General features: G+C 66.2%; 1 protein-coding gene across 1 annotated transcript in view; it reads left to right on the forward strand.

Annotated features, from left to right (window-relative positions):
• MUC5AC (mucin 5AC, oligomeric mucus/gel-forming) overlaps nt 9,085-13,491 on the forward strand; it is a 32,425-nt gene continuing 28,018 nt past the window's right edge. Inside the window, 7 exon segments of the mRNA XM_021082583.1 lie at nt 9,085-9,193; nt 10,628-10,702; nt 11,380-11,439; nt 11,615-11,876; nt 12,161-12,275; nt 12,516-12,606; nt 13,328-13,437. Coding sequence (XP_020938242.1) covers nt 9,121-9,193; nt 10,628-10,702; nt 11,380-11,439; nt 11,615-11,876; nt 12,161-12,275; nt 12,516-12,606; nt 13,328-13,437 — 786 coding nt within the window. The 5' untranslated portion in view covers nt 9,085-9,120.

The raw sequence follows: 13,491 nt of genomic DNA on the forward strand, positions 1-13,491 counted from the left end.
AGGTGTCATCGCCCCGGGTGTCTGTCACTGAGATTTCTCCCTCTCTTTCTCTCCCGTTTTGCTTTTCAGGGTCGTGCTGGCGGCATACGGAGGTTCCCGGGCTAGGAGCTGCAGCCGCCGGCCTCCACCACAGCCACGGCCACACGGGATCCGAGCCGCATCTGTGACCTACACCTCAGCTCACGGCCATGCCGGATCCTTAGCCCCCTGAGCGAGGCCAGGGATGGAGCCAAGTCCTTAGGGATGCTTGTCGGGTTGCCGTGAGCCGTGACACGAAATCCTGTCACTTAGAGTTTCTACGAGGGATGCTGACTGGCCGGGCTGCGTCAAGGTGCAGAGTCAGGCCTTGCTCTGCGTAACCACGACCAGCACAATCAGGACTCAGGAAAACAATCCCGACCACGGGGCAGCCAGGGAGCTCCCAGCACGACCATCTTGAAGAAGAATGGAGTCAGCAGCGGCCACACCCTCTGGGTGAATCAAAACGCGTGGCCTTGGCTTTCGCAGAAGCAGGGACACGGTGAGCACCGGGGCAGAACCAGGAGCCCAGGCAGAGACCCACACCCGCAGCCCCGGTTTGTGACGGACACGCCCTGGGACCCCAGGTGGAAAAACAGGAGCCGGACCCAGGCTCACCCCACGCAGACAGGATTCTCTTTTTTCTTTTTCAGCCATGCCCGTGGCATGTGGCAGGGATCGAATCTGAGCTGCAGCTGCAGCAACACTGGATCCTCAACCCACTGCGTCGCAGCAGGAAACCCACAGACAGGATTCTGGCTGGGCCACGGTCTTCGAGGAAGAGTGTTTCTGGAAACAGGAAACTTGGGGGAGAAAACCTGGGCGCGTGTCCTCAGGGCTGTGAGAGGCAAAGATGACCAAGCACACGGGAACCTCAGCTACGGAAGGAAAACGTAAGAGAAAAGCCTCCATCAGAATCAAGAACTTCAGAGTCCTCCTGCGGCCCGTGGGTTAAGGACCTGGCATCACCGCGGTGACTCAGCATGTTGGCCGAGAATGTCTACCCGCTGTGAGTGTGGCCAAAAAAAAAAGTTAAGAACTTCATCCAAAGACACGTGGAAAAGGTGTTTATGGTACAAACTCCTGACAAAGAACTTGCCTCCAGTATGCACAAAGCACTCTTACAAACCAGTAAGAAGAGAAAAACAAAACAATTTTAAAAAAGCAGGAGTTCCCGTGCTGGTGCAGCGGAAATGAATCCGACTAGGAACCATGAGGTTGCGGGTTTGATCCCCGGTCTCACTCAGGGGGTTAAGGATCCGGCATTGCCGTGAGCTGTGGTGTAGGTCACAGAGGCAGCTTGGGTCTGGCGTGGCTGCGGCTGTGGTGTAGGCCGGCAGCTACAGCTCCGATTGGACCCCTAGCCTAGAAACCTCCATATGCCGTGGTTGTGGCCCTAAAAAGACACAAGACAAGACCAAAAAAAAAAAAAAACCAAGCAGAAGTGCTCCGAGCATCGGGCATCGTAGAACCTGCGTGAAGAAGCTCGGCTTTGTGGTCCTGGCCCCGCCTGGCCCCCACCAGCACGGCCCCCATGGGGCCCTGAAGGGAACACCCCCCAGAGCAGGCTCCGTGGGTCAGCTGGCCCGACACAGCCCGCTGAGACCAGCGACCACTGGAGACCCATCCTGGCCTGGCCATGGGCCGCCTGCAGGGGGCTCTTCCTGTCCGCCTCGTCCCAGGCCCCCAGCCCCAGCTGCTCCTGCCCCGTGGCTTTCTGAGTGGTCTGTGCAAGGCCAGCTGCCAGCGCGAGGGCGACCAGCCATCCCGGTCCCGGGTTTCTTGGGATGTGGGACCTTCAGCTTTAGCACAGGATGGTCTGGACAAGCCGGGGCTGGTCGTCCTCCTGGTGGAGCAGAGGTTCTGGGGGAGAAGGTTTCTGGGTAGGGCCCCGGCCGCCTGCAGCCCAGGAGGGCCCACGGGATCCCGCCTACAGCGGGACCCTCCTCCCCCAGAGGCCCTCTGTGCCCTCGTTTCCCACAGGAAAACCAGGGCCAGGGGTCAGCGACCGAAGGCCGTGCAGGAGGAGAGAGGCCCGAGCAGGGGGGAGGTTGGCCTTGGGGAGCGGACTGGGGACAAGTTCCCAAGGGACCACGGCCCGTGGGGGAAGGGGCTGAGGTCCTAAGCTCCTCAGTGGGGTGGGGGGGGGGCTGCTCCTGGCGGCGCGGGCACGGCCCTGACCCCACCCTCGGGGCCGGTCCCAGCATCTGCGCCTCCAGCCTGGGGCCTTGGGAGTAGAGCCCGGGGGGTGTGTGGGGGGGTGTCTCTGCAGGGCTCGGGGCTCCGACGCGCTGTCCAGGCTCGGTCTGGGGAGGATGGCAGGGGTCTCTGTGCAACCCCAACTCTGCAGAGACCGTGAGGGCCCTGAGGCCGAGGGCGGAGGGGCGGCCTGGGCTGGGGGCCCCGGGTCGCCGTGAGGCCTGCTCACTCTCTCCCTTCCTTCTGTGTGTGGTGGTGGTGGGGGGGGTTGCATGTGTGTTTGTGTGTTTCCTTGGGGGGATTTGTGTAGTAGGGTCAGTGACTGGGTCCCAGCTACGTCTCAGCTCCACGGTTCGTGCACCGGTTTCTCTGAAAGGAGCCCGCCCGCCCGCTGTGATTTCCCTCAGCGTCTTTCTGTCTTATCTTTACGGTCTGGGTGGGGCTGGCGCGGGGGTGGTTATCTGCTGGGCCGTCCTCTCCACTTCACTGCTGGCTCTCGAGTCCCTCGTCCCTGGGCCAAGCATGTTCGGGCCGCGGTCCCTCCTCCGTTCCCAGGTGGGGCAGCTGGAGGGCTCCCCAGCTGGGCCTTCAGGACCGTGATTCGCAACAGGTGTGCCCAGGGCACCTGTGCCTACCTGCCCACACCTTCCCCAGAGATTCCAGGTGTGAGCGAGCGGACGGTCCCGGCTCGTGTTTGCCGGGTGGGGGCTCCAGGCAGGGTGGGTCCCCAGCCTCTCTGGATTTCTGACCCCGAAGTGGGTGCCAGGCCCTGGTGCTCTTAGAGTGGGATCCCGCCGCCCGGGGAAGGCTCAGTGCCACCTGGGCTAAGGAGGTGCCAGCCCAGCCCCTGTGGGTCAGCTCCCTCTGAGCCACGACCTTAACGGGCATCCCTGGAGATGCGACCCCTCTGTCTGTACTTCACACGAACCAGGGAGAGGGGACAGGCGGAGGTCCCTGGGGGGAAGAGGGGCTGCCCCTGGGGGGAGACACCTGCTCTTATGATCCGCCCAGACAGACAGCAAGGCGGGTACAGGTATTTTCTCAAGCTGAGAGCGGCACATTTGCTTGTTTTTCTCCCCATTAAAAAACTGGGATAAAGCCCATGTAACAGGAGTTCCCGCTGTGGCTCAGCGGGTTATGGGCCCAGCGCTGTCTCTGCGAGGACCGGTTCCATCCCTGGACTTTCTCAGTGGGGAGGATCTGGCGTTGCCACGGCTGCAGCGCCAATGCAACCCCTGGCCCAGGAACTGCCATATGCTGCAGGTGCGGCCGAAAAAGAAAAAAAATACATGTAGCAGGATTGACCATCTTAAAAGCGCACAGTTCAGTGGCTTTGGGCGCATCACGATGTGTAACCATTGCCTCCATCCACTTCCAGAACTTTCCATCTTCCCAAGCCGACCTTCTGCCCCATGGACCCCTCCCCACCCCCCCAACCCTGCCCACCCTTGACGTGCTGTTTCTGCTGTGTTGGGGACCTCATGTGAGGGGGCTCGGGTGGATTTGCCCTGAGTCTGGATTATTTCACTGAGCACAGGTCCCCGAGATCCATCCGGTCTACACCACAGCCACACAACGCAGGAGCTGAGCCGCGTCTGTGTCCTACTCCACAGCTCACGGAAACGCAGGGTCTTGAACTCACTGAGCCAGGCCAGGGATCGAACCTGCGTCCTCATGGAGAATAGTTGGGTTTGTTACCACCGAGCCAGCACGGGAACTCCAAGGCTTCCTTCCTCTTTAAGGCGGAGTCACAGCCCACTGGGTGGACGGACCACTTCTGTGTGTCCACCGATCTGTCAGTGGACACCTGGGGGCCTCCATCTCTTGGCGACGGTGACACTGCTGTGAACACAGGTGTGCCAATTCCCCTTTGAAACTGCTTTCAGTTCTTTTGGGGACCCACCCGGGGTGCTTTCATTTCTCCACTTTGGCTTCACTGTGTGAGCAATGCCTTTAAATGTGCTGATGGTGTCACACCCCCACCCCGAGCCCTGATGCTCCCTTGTCCTGGGGTCAGGGGCTGACCCAGCCGCCACTCCGCGTCAGGCCCGGGGGCAGAGCAAGGGGCATTCAGATGGACAGACGGCATCGGACTCGGGCCTGGCCCCCCTCCCTGAAGGGAGAGTCCCCACGCAGGAAGCGGCCTGACAGTTCCCTGGCTGCCAAAGGGCAGTGCTTGGGGAAGGGGCTGGCCCAGTCCCTTAGGGCAGAGGAGGGGCTCGCAGGTCGAGAGCTGCTCTCTGAGCCCTGGGCACTGGGGGGTTGCGAGGGACAAGAGGTACTCCAGGGAGCAACCTCAAAGGACAGTGCCCCCCCCGCCCCCACCCCAGGGGTAGGTGGCTGCTGAGCTAAACCCAAGGGAGGGGCTGAGCAGCCCTGTGTTTTCTGGGGCGCGGGAGGGAGGAGGCGGACGGGGCTCAAGGGCCGAGCTGAGCCCAGGAGATGGGAGCCCGGTGCGCAGAGCAGGCAGACCCAGGCCTCGGAGGACAGGGGCTCGGCCACAAGGGGTGGGGGAGCCACCGTCAGCAGCGGCGGCAGGGCCCTCACTGCAGATGGGGGGCTGGCCCTCGGGCCAGAACAGGGATCTGGGGGCCAGGGCTTCGGCTGCCAGGCCAGGCCTCAGAGGAATTCGGTTTGCCCAGTGATTCAGATAAACAAACACACGCAGAAAGGCTCCGGATCAGGGCGGCCCCCCCGCTAAACCAAACTTACCCTCCGCGGCCTGCGGCCTCTCTCTGCAGCGCATTCCCCCCCACCACATCCCGCACGCCAGGGAGGGTCTTGCCCCCCCCCGCCCCCCCGTGGGCATCGCCCAGAAAGCTCTCCCCCTCGCCCGAGGCCACGCGGGAGGGGCCAGGACACTTATCAAGGAAGTTCCCTGCCACTGCCGGGCCCCTTCTGTCAACAGTGGTGATAATTCCTGTAAGCTATCAGGCCCCCAGCGCCTCCCGGCCGAGGCGGTGCCCACTTCCTCCTCTCGGGTCACAGGGGTTCCGTCTCCCTTTGTCCTGAAATCGTTCTCTGTCACACGAGACACCCTGTAACCCCTCCCCGACTGCCAGTTCCCGCACCTGTGACGTCAGCCCTCACGGCAGCTGGCTCCCCCCACCCCCGCCCCCGGATCCTCAGAGTCCCCTGCAGGCCACCCTTGCAGGTGGCGATGCTAAGTCACATTCAGCGGAAACCCAGCAGTGATTTTGGGCGTCACCAGGAGAGAATGTTCCATCCACAACGCAACGGTGAATGTTCCAGCCCCCAACACGACATGCACCGCGATTCCAGACACGTTACAATGTGAAAAACGCCAAAGGCGCATTGCGGTGTCACCGCCCCAGTTCAGGAGGGGAAGACGGGAGCTTCCTGAGGCTCCTCGATCCCGCCGCCCGTCTCAGGGGGTGGACGCCGCGGAGGCGGAGGGGCTCCTCCTGGGGTCCTGGCACAGCTCGGAGGACGCGACCCTCGTTGATGCCTTGACTGGTTTGTCGGCGGGACAACGTCCTCTGAACAGTGCTTCCTGGGAGAAGCCCGAGGCACAGAGATGGTGGTGCGCCGGCCTGAGGCCACACGGCGGATGCGCGTGGGGCCGGGGTCACACCTCGTCCCTCCTCTGTCGTCCCAGCCCCTCTGAGGTCGGGTGTCGCCCAAACAGGCGGATAACCGCAGGCACGGCCATCAGGGGCTTTCGCTTTTCTGAGGACTGAATGAATGAAGCAGTGAAGCCTCTGAGATGCGTGTCCGGCCTGCCAGGGCCTCCACCAGGCTGGTCCTTGCTGGCTCAGAGCAGCTGGCCCTGTACTCAGAGCTTCGGGGACAGGGAGGCAAATGGCGCCTGGAGGGGCCTGGGGACGGCCATCCGCCCCACTCTGCGGGCAGAAAACAGGAGTTTCGCAGATTCTCTGCCCTGAGATGCCCCGGGCCGGGGGTTTTTCCTGGGGGGAGGGGGCGGAGGGGCCCAGCATTGGGAGCAGGCGCTGATCTCCGGTCAGGGTGTGTCCCAAGGGGCTGGCATTCGAGCCTCTCCCCACTGCAGCCCCTCGAGGGCACCGGACGTGCATGGGCAGGTGGGTAGCAAAGCTCTGGGTTCCAGGTGCTTCGCCGCTGCTGCAGCAGAGTCTGGGCAGCCACCGGGCCACACTGTGCCCACCTCTTGGCCCCAGAGGGCAGGAGGCCAACCCCACAGAGCCCAGCCCGGGAAGGGCCTGAAGCCGACCCTGTGTGCTGCCCCAAAGCTGCACCTGCCCCCGAGGACAGAGCCCTTGCCCTGCAGCCTGCGGGGGTGGAGGGTGGAGGGAGGGTCCAGGCTGAGGGCTGCCACAGGTCCCGCGGTCACAGCAGAGTGACTTCCACACCTCCCACAGGTCACTGGCACTGGGACCCTGGCGGTGACAGACGCTGGAAGGGAAGTGACAGGAGTGGGGGCGGTGTAGCGGGGGGCGGGGGGCAGTTAATGCCGAAGCCAATGTCCCCTGCCTTGGTCAGCTTGGCCAGTAAGAGCTGGGCTGGGCTGTGGTCCCGGTAGCCCAGGGTCCCGAGGGCCCTGGGGGCCGCTTCTCTGTCCCTTGTGTCTAAGAGAGAGGGACACGCTGGCCCGGGGGCCCTGGCCTGCACCTGCCCCAAGAAGAAGGCACAGGACGCGCACCCCACCCATGGGGTCCTGCCCACCAGCGGGGCCCTGCTCGTGGCCGGATCCAGCCCGGCAGGGCTTGTCACCCTCGCCTGGGTCAGTCACTCATGACAAATAGGGTCCAAATGCTTCCTGCCCCAAATCAGCGCTGGCAGCATGAGTCAGCGGCTGGCGACAGCTGTGACACAGAGAAAGGATCTGGGCCAAGGCCTTCATCCCATCCCTCATCCCTCCCCAGTCCTCCCATCACCACGGCAACCCCCCCGGGGACCCCGTCATGGCCGGACGCCAGCCCTCTGTCCAAACCGGCCCTGCCTCGCTGGACTCCAGGAAGTCCGCTCGTTTGTCGGGTCCAGGTGGCGGCGGGTGGTGGCCCAGGTGCAGGCTGCGTGGCGCCCAGGGGCCCCCGGCAGCAAAGGCTTCTGGGGCCACCACCCTGGGCCAGGCGGTTCCCGTGTGTGGCTCCTGCTCCCTATGTGAGCCCCCGGGTGTGTGGCGCTGTCCTGCGAGGGTTTCCCTGGCCCCAGCCTTGCCCCCTCCCCAGGCTGCCGTCACCCAGCAAGAAGTCTGTGGGAGCAGAGGGTGGGGTCATGGCTGGGCCGCTTTCAGGGACCTCTCGACCCCCCAGAGCCTCCCAGGCCCAGGAGCTCTCACAGGCAAGGAGGCTGTTTCGAGGCTGGACTGGCCCCGTACCTGCCCCCACTCCAGACCCCCCATGGTCCCTCTTATGCCCCCCCGCCGGCAGGAAGGGGCCTTAACCTTGGGGCAGGGCGTGCCCCCTTCGGGCCAGGCGGGTGACTGTGCTGTGGTCTCAGGCCTGTCCCCCTTGTCGGGAGCGCGGACCCGGGCTGGCCTGTGGCCTCCCTGGCCTTCCTGGGGTCGTGAGGAAGGCAGCCCCCCCCCGTCACTCCCGCTCCCCTCTGCCCGCATCCTGGCCCCCACTGCAGACCTGGGAGCCCCCGCAGGCACTGTTCCCAGCGTCCTCTGTCCTGACAGCGAGAGCCACACAGCCCGTGGGAGCAGGCCCTCTCCCCCCAGCCTGGCCCCAGGGACCTGCCCTGCTCAGGGGACCTGGCGTCGGCTCCAAAGCCAGGCAGCTGGGCTGGGGGGTGGGCACGTGAAGCAGGTGCCTGCGGGGTGGGGGCACCCGTTCCCCCATCCCCCACTCACACCTTCTGCTCCGAGATCCCCCACCCACTCACCCACTCAATCTCTCACTCCCTCAATCACTCACTCTCTCACTCACTCCCTCAATCACTGTCTCAATCTCTCACTCCCTCAATCACTCACTCTCTCACTCATCATCCCTCACCAGTTCTGCCATTTCCTTGGCTGTGCCCCGGCATGTGGAAGTTCCCGGGACAGGGTTCGAACTCACACCATAGCAGCTGCCGTGACAATGCTGGTCCTTAACCCATGGCACCACGAGGGAACTCTCCCCCATTCCCGCTCAGTGTGAGGTGCTTTCTCCCAGGTCGCAGGGCCAATGAAGGCCATGTGGGGGGACCAGAAGGGCCGTGGGACAGGCCCCAAGAGGCCAGAAGCAGTGCTCAGAGCATCTTCAGGGCCCTGGGCCACAGAGCCCTCCCCATCCTGCTGGGCTCCCCCGTGGCAGAGGAGCCCGCAGCCCTGGAGGCCTGGGAGGGAGGTCCAGCCTGGCGCCCTACAGGCCCAGGGCTCACACATCCGGGGTGTGGGGCCCGGTGGCTGTCACACCAGGGTGCTTTCTCAGCCAGAGCCCCTCAGGGCCAGGACCGCCGGGCCAGCGTCTGGGCAGTTCCGGCCAGCCTCCCCCAGCAGCTGCGTGCAGCCATCGTGTGACTCCAGTGGGCCGGGTGGGGGGGCCACCACCCGCCTGAGCCAGGAGCTGGCAGCACAGCCAGGGAGGGGATGCCCCCCGAGCCCCTTCCCTGTGGGCTGAGGCTGCCTAGCAGCAGGCGGCTGCCAGTGGCCTCTCCAGGCAGCAGGAACTCAGGGGTCCGGTGGCACGGACGTGTGCCCAGGAAGGTCCAGGGACGGGGGCAGGAGGACACAGGAAGGCCAGGACTGGGGGACCCTCAGGAGCCACGTCCCTCCTGGCAGACACACCCATCTCTGCCCACCCTCGGCCACCCGCCAGCCTGAGGCGAGTGCCCAATATTTACTTGGGTGAGGGAACCACGGGCCCTGCCCGCCCTCCCACGTGTAGCCACTGGGACTGGTGCCAGCGCTGGGACTACAAAAGGCTCCTGCCGACGCTGAGCCTTCCTCAGAGGCTGCCCCGGGGACTCCCCCAGACCATGGGTGTCGGCCGGAGGCAGCTGGCCCGGCTCTGGGCCCTGGCGCTCACTCTGGCCTGCGCCCAGCGCTCAGGTAAGGCTCACGCGGGCTTTCCCGGGCGGTCCCTGACCACGGCCTGGAGCCCCTGCAGCTGCCCCCCGTCCGAGGGCGGCCCTGGGCCCGCTTGGCCAGAGGTCAGGCCGAGTGCGTCTGCAAGGGCCCCTGTTCCAGCCGCCTCCAGCTCGTGGGCTTGGGGAGGGGCTCCACCTGCAGGGGTTAGGGGCTTCTGAGGTTGGGCTGCTGCCCTCGGCTGGGGGAGCAGCCCAGCATCTCTGAGCCCCCTGAGCTCCCAGGGCCTGGACTGCGCGTGCTCGTCTGCTCTCACAGTCCCCCGCCCCGCAGGGCCTGGCAGAGCTGCGCCCCCCCCCGCCCCCCACCACACATCCCCTCACCTGCTCCCTTCCCTGTCTGGGCCTCGGGGTGGGGGGCCTGGGGGACTCAGTCCTGGGTGCTCGGTGTGACAGCAAGGCCCAGGCCACGAGGGTGATGGGAGAGGTTCACGGCCCCCCATGGCCCTCTGGGGCCGCCTCCCCTCTCCCCTCTGAGGCCCCCTCCCCTCTGGGCCCCCTCCCCTCTGGGCCCACGCCTCCCAGGGCACAGCCGGGCCCCGATGGCTGTGGGGTGGCTCCCGGCTCCTGGAACCACAGGGCGCATCCTGAGCGCTTGGCAGCTTGGGGGCCACGACATGGCGCAAGGTCCCCGCTGCCCCAGGCGGCCCACACAGCCCGGTCCCCAGCCCCTGCCGCTGCTGGGCAGTCCCAGAGCCAGCACGACCTCTCTCTGGTCCTCGAGCGAGGCAGCCCCACCGTGTGTCCCCTCGACACATGTCGGACGCAGCCAGGGTGCCCCGGGCGCGGTGCGGAAGGGAGGGAGGGGCCGTGAGTGAAGCTCTGCGCCCCCCCCAACCCTCCCAGCTCCAGAGCCGAGCCTGGGCCTTGCCCGCGGGGCTCGCGGCACCTCGGGGGTGGCCTCTGAGGACCCGGAATCAGGTTCTCGGGGTGGCCTCAGGGCCCACCCGGCCGTCCCTGGGCCCCGCCCCTGCAGAGGCCCGAGCACCCCATTTGGGCGCAGCACCCACCATCCCTGCTCAACCCGAGTCGCCTCAGCCCCGCATCTCCCCCGTCCACTCCCTCAGTGGACGGCTGCTGCCGTCTGCCCCCGATGTCCCGAGCGGGGGATCCGTACCTGGCCCTGCTGGACACTCAGTGGACCTGAATGCATGACGAATGAGCAGCGGCCCCTGGAGAAACCAGCTCAGGCCCAGAGACCCCCCGAAAGCTCACGGAACCCGCTGAGGGGTGGTCGGGGATGGCGTGACTCAACCGAGGGCCCGGGCGGCCTCAGGCTCTGGTTGCCTGAAAGAGACCCTCCCGGCCCCCCCGGCACCCCGAGAACCCCACCATCCTGGCCCTTCTGTCCCCACTCCGTGCACCCCCTGAGGCCCTGCTGCGCCCTCTCTTCACACAGGCCAGGCCGGGGACAGCTCTGCAGACCTCGGCCGTGAGAGCCCAGACCCGCCTCCTGCTCTCCAGGGGCCCGGTGGTGAGTGGACCCCTCACGTCGGAGCCCTGCCTTCACCCAGGCGGGCAAAGAGACCCACCCTATTTGCCTTGGGTGGCTTCCAGCCGGCTGGAACTGGTTGGAACTGGGAGGACCCCCCACCCAAGCCCCGGTCGGTCGGTCGGTCGGTCGATCCCCTGGGGCCCCCTGCAGGCTGCCTGTCGGTCGTGGCCGCAGACAGGGCGGCCGGCTGAGGGCCAGGAGACGTACAGAATTCTTCATTTCTCCCTGGTTAACTCCCGCTGCTTCCGGGGAGGCTGGGGGTGGGTGAGGGGCAGCTCCTGGCATGGCCAGACGTCCCCGAGCAAGGCGAGGCCTGGGGGACAGACCCACCAGCCTCCGTGAGCCTGTCCCTAGCGGGCTCCTGGGAGGCTCACCTGTGCCTGATCTCAGCGCCACAGCCCCTATAGCCTGCTGTTGATTCAGGCATGGTTGGGATTCCAGAAGCAGGGAGCCCCCAGTGCAAACAGCACCCTGGGTCACGCAGGCATGAGAGCCGTCGTCGGCCACCGCCGGGCTCCTCTGCTGCTTGGCTCTGCACACGCGGCAGAATCCAGAGGCGGCTTGGAGCCGCCAACTCCGGAGTCTCTGGCGGCCGAGCTGTGGGGGGGGGGGGGCAGGGGGCTGTGTGTCACCCGCCCTGTTTCCTGTTTCCCCAGGTGACCTCCTCCGCAAGGTGACCGTCCACCCGCCTCTGAGGACCACCCCCGTGGTGCGAGGTGAGACCCGAGAGGCCGGGCGGGGCCTGTGCTGACCTGGGGGGTGCGGCTTTCCGGGGGGACAGGGCCCGAGGTCCCGGAAGACCGGGCCCGGGGAGCGGCACAGCCTGGACCCGGGCTCGTGGGCGTGCAGGCTGGGCACGGGCAGAAAGGCCCTGCTCTGCTCGGCCCGCAGCCCTGAACGCGGCGCACGGCGGCCAGGTGTGCAGCACCTGGGGAGACTTCCACTACAAGACCTTCGACGGCGACGTCTTCCGCTTCCCGGGCCTGTGCAACTACGTCTTCTCGGCGCACTGCGGCGCCGCCTATGAGGACTTCAACATCCAGCTGCGCCGTGGCCCGGCGCCGAACGCCACCGCGCCCAGCAGGGTCACCATGAAGCTGGACGGCATGGTCGTCGAGCTGACCAAGAGCTCCGTCCTGGTCAATGGCCGCACGTGAGTCTGGGCCCGGGACGGCCAGCGCGCCTCTGGGCCACGGTGGGGGTGGTGCCCCAGAGGGGGGCCAGGCGTGGCGCCCCCCCCCAGGCCCCTGCCCCTCCCGGGGGCCCCCGAGCTCTCATTCTGTCCCTGGAAGTGGTCCCTCCTCCTGCTCTGACCCCAGAGCTCCGGTCTCCCGTCCCGATTGTGGGCACGGTGGCCTTGTCAAGCCTGCGACTGCAGGGACCCTCACTGCCCAAGGTCCAGACCTTTGTGGCCTGAGCTGGGCCCTCTCTCCACAGAATTCAGCTGCCCTTCAGCCAGTCCGGGGTCCTCGTCGAGCAGAGCAGCAGCTACGTGAAGGTGGTGGCCCGGCTGGGGCTGGTCTTCTTGTGGAACCAGGACGACAGTCTCTTGGTGAGGGGGCTGGGCCTCGCCAGGGAGGGAGGAAAGGGCTCTGGGCGAAGGAGGCGGGCAGGACTTCCGGCGCCAGTGACGATGGGCCCCCGGGGTCCGCACGCCCCGTGGAGACCCTGCGTGTGGCGGCCTTTCCTCCAGGGCAGAGCCCAGCTCGAGGCCACGGCTTCGTGGGGTTCTGGGAGGAGCCCCCCAGCCGGGCCCCTCGTCTGTCCTCCCTGACGGGTCCTCCTCCTGCAGTTGGAGCTCGATGCCAAATACGCCAACAAGACCTGCGGGCTCTGCGGGGACTTCAACGGCATCCCTGTCTTCAACGAGTTCCTCTCCCACGGTAAGCCCAGGGCCATCCGCTCCGTGCCCCCCAGGCTCCCCGGGCTGTCGCCCTGCCCCCACTGCCCCCCCCACAGTGAGCCCCGGTGGGCGCTCCCCGGGGGGCTGTCTTCCAGCGACCAAGTCCCAGGTCTCAGTCCTAACAGCGCACACAGCCCTGCGCACTCTTGGTCCAGCGTGCACACACGCTGCACATGCTCACGGGCACACACCCACCTCCACACGCTCGCAGGAGGGCAGCCCCTGGGCCCCCGATCTCAGCGCCTGTGCACACACCCTCCCCCAAAATCGAAGGCTGCCTCCAGCCAGACCCTGTCACTGCTTCTTGGTCCTTGAGACTTGGCCACCAAGCAGTGGCCTTTCCCGTGACCCATACCCCACGTAGCCTCTGATCCTGGGGTCCCCTCTGCCAGGCCCACGAAGCCCCCCACAAGCCATCCATGTGGGGCTGCCATATGCGAAGCCTGCTGAGGGCCCCGGGGCGAGGGCTCATGGTCCAGTCCCCTGGCCGTGTGTGGCCCCGGCTCTCAGAGGCTGTTAATGGGCAGGCCTCAGCCCGCTGTCCTGCAGCCCTGAAAGCCTGGGGGTTCCTCGTTTCATCTCTGGACTCCAGAGCTGCCACCCGGCCTGGCAGTGTGGATGGGGAGGCGGGTGTAGCCAGGACACCCCAGGTGCGCGGGGGGTAGGACCCCACAAAGAGCCCAGCGCTGTGCTTCCGGCAGATGTCAGGCTGAGCCCTATCGAGTTTGGGAACCTGCAGAAGATGGACGGCCCCATGGAGCAGTGTCAGGACCCCGTCCCTGAGTCCCCCGTGAACTGCTCGACCAGCTCCGTGAGTCCCCGAGTGAAGGGCTGTGCAGGGCGGGGGCTGTGAACCAGGGGACCG

Source organism: Sus scrofa, chromosome 2, assembly GCF_000003025.6.
Source record: "Sus scrofa isolate TJ Tabasco breed Duroc chromosome 2, Sscrofa11.1, whole genome shotgun sequence".
Classification (NCBI taxonomy): domain Eukaryota; kingdom Metazoa; phylum Chordata; class Mammalia; order Artiodactyla; family Suidae; genus Sus; species Sus scrofa.